This window comes from Silurus aristotelis (assembly GCF_946808225.1).
Source record: "Silurus aristotelis genome assembly, chromosome: 9".
NCBI lineage: Eukaryota > Metazoa > Chordata > Actinopteri > Siluriformes > Siluridae > Silurus > Silurus aristotelis.
This window is the reverse complement of record NC_139582.1, coordinates 6,266,687-6,278,197: the sequence shown is the minus strand read 5'-3', so window position 1 is coordinate 6,278,197 and position 11,511 is coordinate 6,266,687. Positions and strand designations below refer to the sequence as shown.

General features: G+C 36.5%; 1 protein-coding gene across 1 annotated transcript; it reads right to left on the bottom strand.

The window, feature by feature from the left end:
• Positions 1-203: 203 nt before the first annotated feature.
• On the bottom strand, positions 204-4,815 carry LOC310730840 (uncharacterized protein). The gene is made up of 4 exons (XM_083550056.1): positions 4,402-4,815; positions 2,443-3,142; positions 1,308-1,478; positions 204-630 (listed from the first exon to the last, which is right to left on the bottom strand). The coding sequence occupies exons 2-4, from the start codon at positions 3,122-3,124 to the stop codon at positions 509-511; spliced, it is 975 nt and encodes a 324-aa protein (XP_083406182.1). The 5' UTR covers positions 3,125-3,142; positions 4,402-4,815; the 3' UTR covers positions 204-508.
• Positions 4,816-11,511: the final 6,696 nt, after the last annotated feature.

Genomic DNA, 11,511 nt, shown 5'->3' with positions numbered 1-11,511 from the left:
TTTTTTTTATTATATAAATCTTCCCCTTAGGCTCTAGAGGTGATTTTATACAACTGTATAGTCTATATACACTAAACAGTACATTATCATTATCATTTACTTTATTCATTTGTATATATTAATGAATCTAAATATATTCGAAATTGCATATATTACAACATGTAGTGAAGCCTTTAAAGCCCATAGGCAGGGATATTTCATCATTTTTATTATAAAAGTTATTTTATTTAATTATTACATGGGTTACTGTGTAGTATAAGCAGACAGAAAGCCACACGTTAATCCTATGTGGAAATTAATACATCTAAAGTATAAAATCAACATTTATTAATCTGTACTTCCCAGCATTTTACCTGTAAAAGGAATAAACAAAACACCTCATAAGCTTTGGATCGTAGCTCATCTATAGATAAAGACCTTTTGGCAATTTGCTTCTCTTTGTTCTTAACAGGAAACTTTACATCATCAAAATTCTGATCATATCAGTCTGTTTGGCATTGAAAAGATTTTAGTTAGTGTGTCCTTGAGGAAAATTTGTCATTTGAATGTTGTCTCCTTGCACTCCAGGATTGTAGTATGCAAATCCATCAAATTTCAAGTCCAGAGGCTCACCGTTGTCCAACCGGAGAACTATCAATAGAAAAAATTTACAAATTAAGAGCAAGGAAATAACCAGAGAGACATACAGAAATATCAGTGCAACATTTTGTGATCAGAATCAGATAGGGAATATATATAAAGCTTAGCATAAATGTTTATCCTCAGTAAAGACAGTAAAGAGGACAAAGTCGTTCAGTAACACTACTGTAAGTATAAGTGTGACACATTTGACACATTTCCATCATTATAACAAATAACAAAAAGTTGAAATATTTCAGAAATGGCCGGTTTTAAAACCCCATATAGATATCTGCCCATACATTTGCCTTACAGCATATGAATGTAATGTTCTGTAGTATTAGTCTCTAATCCCACACAAACATCACACCAGACTGTATTATTTGTATCTGCAAAGAAAATCATGGCAAGAAAATATTTTTCTGTTGATTTTGCCTTTCATTTTTGATTGTTGTCTTGTTGCAAGACACAGAAAGATTTTATTTGGCATTCTTAGTGTACTTATACTTCAATAGTATGTGAATATATTGTAAATCAGATTATGTTTAAATTTCCCCTTACCAAAGACTTGATGCAAAGACTTCTGTCCTATACTGTGAAGCATAAGCTGTTATTTCTATGTTGTTTAATCTGTACATCTCTTGATGCTATCTAATTCATAAAGAGGATGATATATAATGGGTTATTACCTGGTTCACCTGGCATTTCCTCCACTAGTTTCCTGTGAGAGAAATCTCTGTGGTTCCTTCGTTTTACAATGATATACACCACCAGGCCAATAAGTGCCACCCCAAAGCCGATACCCAGAATGGCACCCCATGCCTTACTTTTGGTTTGCAGTTGAGCATCTGAAGATAGACCTGCAAAATGATACAATTAACACATGATTCAATTATACCAAACTCAATTGCTGATCATAAGGCCAATTTTGAGAATGATATTGATTAGATCTTGTTCTGATACTTTAGTTGGCATTTGTAGTAATTTTGCAATACATTCATGTTAACTACTCAGGTTTTAAGAAATACTGGTTATGGGAAACACCTGCTTTCTTTGATTGGGTATAATAAAGTTAGGTCAGTGGTTAGCTTTTCATCAACTAGTGTTTTCCTGAACTGGGGGTGTAACCCCTTCCAGGACTTGATGAGGGAACACAGCACTCATTGTGCTTTAAGGTTAGGTGTCAGTAACCAGAGCGCTTGGTCCAGCACAAGAGACAAGCCAGCCCTGAAACCGAAGCCTACACATTGAGCCAGTGGGAGTTGTATAACTGAAATGAGACACTGAAAATATGGGACAGCTGGAGGCTGAAAACCAAGAGATGTGTTGTTTGGCTATGGATGCACTTTTTTGTTTTCTAAAAAATATCAATACAATACAATATGTGTCTCGGAAAGAATAAAGAATCCTATTTCCAGGTTGCTATCAAATCTTTTTCTTTGTTGTTGTTCTCATTTTCAATTAGGATAGAACTATTTCTGTATTTAGCACAAGAAAGCAAACAAAGGGGACAAATTATCGTGTTACCTGCTATTTTTCCAGGAAAAGGTAGCATGCACACTTGGTTTTAAAAGACAGAATATGATTACTGTAGCATGACCTTGTGGCTTTTACTAACTTTTACTGCACACACACCACACACACACACACACACACACACACACACACACACACACACACACACACACACACACACACACACACACACACACACACACCCCCTGTCAAATAATGCTTGGAACTTAAATAAAGTGAAACAGACAAAATAAGAACATAAGAACAAAAGATTTTTCAGTTATGAGTCATGTTGGTTTTGACCTTTACCTCCATTCATGTTGTCTCTGACATCAAGAGATCCCCCATTTGCATATGTGGTGGAAACGGAGCTTGTTTCATTAAGCAGTACAACACTGGTTTGGTTGGTTGTCGTTGTAGAATTTGAGCTTGTGTAACTTGTGTCTTGAGGTGGACTTGTAGTCGTATCATTCCCACTTCTTGATGATGTTGTGCCCTGAGTGATGTTAAAAGCAGGATCAGAAGAAGTAGTTGTAGTATTAGTAGTTGTTGTAGTATTTGCAGTAGTAGTAGTAGAATTCCCAGGACTTGGACTTGTGGTGTTGGTCTCTGTCAGGTTTACACTGCTGGCATTAGTGGCTGAAGGTTCCAGGTATGGGTTCTCTGTGACTGGATTTTGCTGGATCAAAGTTTCATTGTTTTCTGTTGTGCTGAGTGTAGTCTGAGGCAAAGCGTCCACACTGACGTTATCACCATTATATTGTGTTGTTACTACTGTGACGGACTGGTTGTTGGCTTGATAATAATAATCCCCACTAACCCCATCTTCTGTTAAGTTTGCATCATTGTCTCTTTTCCAGCTATCAGGTATCCCTTGGGCTGGTACAGAAGGTATTACTTCGTTCAACAGAATAGCAGTTTGTGTTGACACCATCTGGAGGCTCTGGAGTGTCAGCAGTAAAGCTGAAGCAAAGGCCAAGCCTAAATACATTTTACTTTCGCACGTTCCCTGATTAAAGAAACACAACAGTATAGGAAGCTGTTATTGTTTTTGCATTTGTTAAAATCAAATATGTAATCAGTGTCTGTCAGTATATATATATATAATTATTATTATTATTATTCAATATTTTACTGATAAAACTTATGTTTAACAAAAATAAATAAATAAATAAATAAATAAATGGGAAAAAAAAAAAATATATATATATATATATATATATATATATATATATATATATATATATATATATATATATATATATTTTGTATTTTTTTTTTTTTTCGTTAAACATAAATGTATGTATGTATACATAATAGCACTCTGATGCAGGAGTGTTATTTGGCTTATTCGTCTGCTGCATAGCTCGAGTCATCTCAAAAAAGTAATCTCAAATGCGATCAATAATAAAGAGTATTTCAGTAACACACCAAAAATTAGCTTTGGCTAATCTTAAGAGTCTTGTGAAGGAATTTCAGAGATACTTATTTTCAATATTTCAATTTCAATATTTAGATCGAATCGAACGATTAGGATTTACCATATAGAGACACAAATTTCCTGTACAACTTGCATTGAAAATGTGAACTGGTTAAAGAGAAGAAACAAAGGGAATGGTCCCCTAACTGGTTTAGGCTCAATTATAGCATAGTTTCGCACAATAGGCAAACAGCCATGTTGTAGAACTTACAGTAGACAACCACAATATAACCAGTACAGTTGTGTAAATATGTACATGGTAAATCACATTTTGAGGATTTCATATACATACACAGTAAATTAACATATTAGGGTTTTTTTGGATTTATTTATATTTTTATTAAAAGATAGATCACTAAATGTTTTTATCTGTAAATGAAAAGGGAAGTATTCAGAGAAGGCTATGGAAAGGAAATGTACTTGTTTTGAATATATGGAAATCTGCCTGGTGTGATATGACCTTTGTTAAACCATTGTTATTGAAGTAACAATGACAATGTAGTACAATGTAGCTTTTCTTTAGTTCTTCTCACATCAATAATAGACACAGCAAACAAACCAAAACACAAAATTGTTTAACGGACAGTGTTTTAAAGCTTTTTATTAATTTCTATCAAATAATTCAACTCTGGTATCACTGCTGACAGATAGTTTGATGAACTTGGTCAGTTTTGGAGCTTTCAATTACTTACATAGATTTGTAAAAAAAAATTTCTTCTACTTCCTTATTTGTATTTTTTTTTAAAAATCAGAATCCAGTAAACCAAAAAAAAAGAATCGTGTCCTACCTGCAATTGTCAGCCCTTAAAAGTAAAATCCGGTTTGTAGGATTTGTAGATGACCTGTAACAAACAGACAGATTTCTGTCTCATGTGAGGTTATCCAGGTACTGACGTTGCTGGAACTCACACCTGTTGGCAACACCTCAATATAAGCCCTACCTCACGCAAATGCACAGAAAATCAGGTGAGCAGGCCAAAGCTCCATTTTTTTTAAGAGTCACTCATACTACTGTGCTCTATTTAAAGACCTGTTCTACTTGAAGAACATGTTTCAGAGATATTTTGCCCAAACCTCCAGTACACAGTTTCCCTGTGGGAGGGAGCACCGGCTGAACAGGTCTCTAAAGCATTACAGCCATGCCCTGTCTCCATGGCAGCACCCGGACCAGGAGGATCCGTTTTCCTCCTGCCCCTGTCTGTTCAGTGTATCCAATAACAACAGTCAGAGGGTTATTTTTACATACAGTAGCTGATGCTGCCATGCGTCACAAGATAATTGAGATTATTGCACTTGAGGGTAGGGCAAGGAAGAACCAAGCCCAGACAAACCATCCACCTGAAACACACAACGAACAGATACATTTCTTGTGTGTGTGTGTGTGTGTGTGTGTGTGTGTGTGTGTGTGTGTGTGTGTGTGTGTGTGTGTGTGTGTGTGTAGAGTAAGTGGTGTGTCTTTTAATTTCACTGTGAAGAAAGAAAAACAACTGGTTTCTCGGAAAGCAAATGCTTGTGTATAGAAATAGTTGGTAATGCATTAATTAGCAACACATACACATATAATTATAATAATAATAATAATAATAATAATACAGAAATAATTATAATAAACTGATTTCATATATTTAAAAAATAGTAATGTGAATATGATAACTACATAGACAATTTAAATACAGTACTGTTGGATCAGTTGCAGAACATCCACTCATCCACTCAATCATGAAGAGAAAGAAACCTTTGAAGGATTGCTAAGCTTACATTATATCATATTTATTATCTACATTATTTATTTAATGATACACTATTAGGATATGTAGTGTGTATAATTAACTAAATGTATTTTATGTCTCACTGCAACTTATATAAAAATAATAACTCAATAATAACTCAACTCAATAACAACAACTCAAAAAAGCTTTACAGGGAAGTTTTTTTTTTTTATTGTAAGTTTGTCCCTAATGAGTAGCCTGTGGCAAGAAAAATATCCCTGAGATGGCATGAGGAAGAAACATTGTGAGGAACCAGACTCAAAAGTAAACACATCCTCATCTGGGTAAAATCCGATGAGTTCATCATTGTTAAGGTGTGCAGTGATTACAGACTGCTAATATTAATTACAGTCCAGATACATCCTCAAAGTTCTTGTTATAAAAATAATGGTATTTATAACAAGAACATCGAGGATGGAACAGGACTGTAATACATATATATATATATATATATATATATATATATATATATATATATATATATATATATATATATATATATATATACAGTGAGGAAAATAAGTATTTGAACACCCTGCTATTTTGCAAGTTCTCCCACTTAGAAATCATGGAGGGGTCTGAAATTGTCATCGTAGGTGCATGTCCACTGTGAGAGACATAATCTAAAAAAAAAAAATCCAGAAATCACAATATATGATTTTTAAACTATTTATTTGTATGATACAGCTGCAAATAAGTATTTGAACACCTGCCTATCAGCTAGAATTCTGACCCTCAAAGACCTGTTAGTCTGCCTTTAAAATGTCCACCTCCACTACATTTATTATCCTAAATTAGATGCACCTGTTTGAGGTCGTTAGCTGCATAAAGACACCTGTCCACCCCATACAATCAGTAAGAATCCAACTACTAACATGGCCAAGACCAAAGAGACTAGAGACAAAATTATACACCTCCACAAGGCTGGAAAGGGCTATGGGGAAATTGCCAAGCAGCTTGGTGAAAAAAGGTCCACTGTTGGAGCAATCATTAGAAAATGGAAGAAGCTAAACATGACTGTCAATCTCCCTCGGACTGGGGCTTCATGCAAGATCTCACCTCGTGGGGTCTCAATGATCCTAAGGAAGGTGAGAAATCAGCCCAGAACTACATGGGAGGAGCTGGTCAATGACCTGAAAAGAGCTGGGACCACCGTTTCCAAGGTTACTGTTGGCAATACACTAAGACGCCATGGTTTGAAATCATGCATGGCACGGAAGGTTCCCCTGCTTAAACCAGCACATGTCCAGGCACGTCTTAAGTTTGCCAATGACGATTTGGATGATCCAGAGGAGTCATGGGAGAAAGTCATGTGGTCAGACGAGACCAAAATATAACTTTTGGGTCATAATTCCACTAAACGTGTTTGGAGGAAGAAGAATAATGAGTACCATCCCAAGAACACCATCCCTACTGTGAAGCATGGGGGTGGTAGCATCATGCTTTGGGGGTGTTTTTCTGCACATGGGACAGGGCGACTGCACTGTATCAAGGAGAGGATGACCGGGGCCATGTATTGCGAGATTTTGGGGAATAACCTCCTTCCCTCAGTTAGAGCATTGAAGATGGGTCGAGGCTGGGTCTTCCTACATGACAATGACCCGAAGCACATAGCCAGGATAACCAAGGAGTGGCTCTGTAAGAAGCATATCAAGGTTCTGGCATGGCCTAGCCAGTCTCCAGACCTAAACCCAATAGAGAATCTTTGGAGGGAGCTCAAACTCCGTGTTTCTCAGCGACAGGCCAGAAACCTGACTGATCTAGAGAAGATCTGTGTGGAAGAGTGGGCCAAAATCCCTCCTGCAGCGTGTGCAAACCTGGTGAAAAACTACAGGAAACGTTTGACCTCTGTAATTGCAAACTAAGGCTCCTGTACCAAATATTAACATTGACTTTTCTCAGGTGTTCAAATACTTATTTGCAGCTGTATCATACAAATAAATAGTTTAAAAATCATATATTGTGATTTCTGGATTTTTTTTTTTAGATTATGTCTCTCACAGTGGACATGCACTTACGATGACAATTTCAGACCCCTCCATGATTTCTAAGTGGGAGAACTTGCAAAATAGCAGGGTGTTCAAATACTTTTTTTCCCTCACTGTATATACAGTGGGTACGGAAAGTATTCAGACCCCCTTAAAATTTTCACTCTTTGTTATATTGCAGCCATTTGCTAAAATCATTTAAGTTCATTCTTCTTCCTCATGAATGTACACACAGCTCCCCATATTGACAGAAAAACACAGAATTGTTGACATTGTTGCAGATTTATTAAAAAAGAAAAACTGAAATATCACATGGTCCTAAGTATTCAGACCCTTTGCTGTGACACTCATATATTTAACTCAGGTGCTTTCCATTTCTTCTGATCATCCTTGAGATGGTTCTACACCTTCATTTGAGTCCAGCTGTGTTTGATTATACTGATTGGACTTGATTAGGAAAGCCACACACCTGTCTATATAAGACCTTCCAGATCACAATGTATGTCAGAGCAAATGAGAATCATGAGGTCAAAGGAACTGCCTGAAGAGCTCAGAGAAAGAATTGTGGCAAGACACAGATCTGGCCAAGGTTACAAAAAGATTTCTGCTGCACTTAAGGTTCCTAAGAGCACAGTGGCCTCCATAATCCTCAAATGGAAGATGTTTGGGACGACCAGAACCCTTCCTAGAGCTGGCCGTCCAGCCAAACTGAGCTATCGGGGGAGAAGAGCCTTGGTGAGAGAGGTAATGAAGAACCCAAAGATCACTAAGGCTGAGCTCCAGAGATGCAGTCAGGAGATGGGAGAAAGTTGTAGAAAGTCAACCATCACTGCAGCCCTCCACCAGTCGGGGCTTTATGGCAGAGTGGCCAGACGGAAGCCTCTCCTCAGTGTAAGACACATGAAAGCCCGCATGGAGTTTGCTAAAAAAAAAACACCTGAAGGACTCCAAGATGGTGAGAAATAAGATTCTCTGGTCTGATGAGACCAAAATAGAACTTTTTGGCCTTAATTCTAAGCGGTATGTGTGGAGAAAACCAGGCACTGCTCATCACCTGTTTAGTACAGTCCCAACAGTGAAGCATGGTGGTGGCAGCATCATGCTGTGGGGGTGTTTTCAGCTGCAGGGACAGGACGACTGGTTGCAATCGAGGGAAAGATGAATACGGCCAAGTACAGGGATATCCTGGACAAAAACCTTCTCCAGAGTGCTCTGGACCTCAGACTGGGCCGAAGGTTTACCTTCCAACAAGACAATGACCCTAAGCACACAGCTAAAATAACGAAGGAGTGGCTTCACAACAACTCCGTGACTGTTCTTGAATGGCCCAGCCAGAGCCCTGACTTAAACCCAATTGAGCATCTCTGGAGAGACCTAAAAATGGCTGTCTACCAACGTTAACCATCCAACCTGACAGAACTGGAGAGGATCTGCAAGGAGGAATGGCAGAGGATCCCCAAATCCAGGTGTGAAAGACTTGTTGCATCTTTCCCAAAAAGACTCCTGGCTGTATTAGATCAAAAGGGGGCTTCTACTAAATACTGAGCAAAGGGTCTGAATACTTAGGACCATGTGATATTTCAGTTTTTCTTTTTTAATAAATCTGCAACAATGTCAACAATTCTGTGTTTTTCTGTCAATATGGGGTGCTATGTGTACATTCATGAGGAAGAAGAATGAACCTAAATGATTTTAGCAAATGGCTGCAATATAACAAAGAGTGAAAAATTTAAGGGGGTCTGAAAACTTTCCGTACCCACTGTATATATGTATATATATATATATATAGGGACTGATTAGTGTTGGAAAGTAATACATGGTGAATTTAAAAAAACAATCGCATGTTGTTCTCTTCGAGGTCAAACAGCAGGGGGCAGAGTTTACTACACAGTTTGTAGAGGGAGACATTAATAATCAATAAGCTTGTGTAACACCTTTCAACTAATAAGATGGTTACCATTACTGTGTTTAAAGAGATTATGCTGCATTTCAGTAATAATTGCCTTATCTAATATTTACAAAATATATATTATATGATACATTTATGCAAATGAAAGAATGATTTCATTACAATGCTGACAACACAGACAGACAGACAGACAGACAGACAGACAGACAGACAGACAGACAGACAGATAGATAGATAGATGAGTTTTGTTTATTTATTTTTGACTAGCACAAGAAAACAATACACAATGTTAATATTTCAGTGTACTAGTATTCAATATACTATTACTATTCTTAAGTAAATTTGCAGTGTAAAATTTAAAATGTGTAAATTTTACAATATTCAGATTTATTCTCATTGTCACACTTAATGGTGTACACATAATGTACACATTCATTATATAGAAAAAAGTTTATATTATACATACTAGCAGAAATAATAAACAGCTGGGCCTTTTAAGGATAAACCAACCAATACAATAGTACAATGTGAACCAATAAAAAAAATGTTCTGCAACGGAAACTCGATTACTATGACTGCTTTTTTGGAAATATTTTTTAAAAGGCCAATAAAGGCACTTTCTTTGCTTACATTAACCTTTAAAAGTAGCATTGGCTACTTTCTCTCGAACACTTTATATACGCATCATGAGATCCATTTTTCTCCACTTTCCAGAAGGATTGTATCATATAAATAAATTAATGAAATTAACTGAAATGTACAAAAGCAAAGCGTATCTGTTGATTAAACTACAGGGCAGTGTTCTATAACACGTCAGCAGAGACTACTCAAAAAACACCCAAAGCAATTATATAGAGTTGACTGAGGCTGTGTGGACTATTAATTGCCGGTGGCTGTGCATGACACCATAATTCAGGAAAAAGTTACGATTAGTTGAGGTGAGTTTTTCTGTCTCAGCCGTTTTTAATGAACTCACTCAGATGACAGACATAATATAAATCCACAGGGGATCTGCGAGCTACACTGAATTAAAGAGCTGTGACAGAAAATGGAAGTGAGACAAAACACTGAAGCAATGCAAACCATAAAACCGAACGATTCAGTGCATTTGCCTGAATTAAAGTTGACAGAACAGTGTAACTAAATATAATCTCGAGAGCCCTGTGCCATGAGTTATCATGAAAGAGGAATTAACCTTTTATTCCAAATCTTTCATCATATAAAGGATATCCATGATGTTGTTTTAATCCACAATGACCCAAGAAGACTTCTATTATTTTGTCCTTGTGTTTTTACTTTTCTTCTTCTTCAGTCATAAACAATTCATCACATGTACACACAATGTTCCAAGTTCGATTGCTGTTTTCCATAAATCAAGCCGTGGTTTATTTAGTTCTTGGCTTCACATCAGGGTGTATGTTGGTGTCAAGAGTGGAGATCTGGCTCAAACAAACTCCATATTAAAACTGCAATTTGTGATTCTGGACCTTATCAAAATAAGCTGGAGATGTGTTTGGACCTAATTACTGATTTAATAAATTGTCTTGTAAACAACATGCTGCTGAATCTATTTGCTGTTGCAAGACATTGGGATCTGTTATTGATTCTTTTGTAAAAGAAAACCAGTTTATCATTCAGAAGTATTTTTGGAAGATCCTTGAGCGGTCTGGAATGTAAATGGAATTTTTCAACGTGATCCACCATCTGCAATGTTAATCCCTCTCAATTTAGACACTGATAAATGTTACCAGGAAAGGCATTACACATTTGGTAAAATGCTCAACCAGGAGCTACAAACAGCAAATTCTTATTACACATTACTTATTACACATTTCTCATTAATATTAATATTTACTATTAATCACATTCATTACTATGAAGTACATAGGTATCACTTTGAAGTACATAGACATCACTATGAAATCATCACAATCATAATGATGCATTTAACAAATAAAAGTTACACTGTGTTGTTTAACTGCATGACTCTAAATAAGAATAAAATTCGTTTACGACATATTTTCTTTTACAAGCACAACAATACTTTTATTGCAAAATGTGTTCAGCTTTGAAAAGGGTGTGACATAATGGTCCAAAGATGTTTAGCTAGAACGAAAATCATGCAGGCAAACTTGCACAACATGTTTTTATGGAGAGTAGACATTAGATGATCCACAGTTTGTTAGTCATGCAGTTCTCCTGGCTGTCCATCAAGACCAAAGTCTGCAAGAG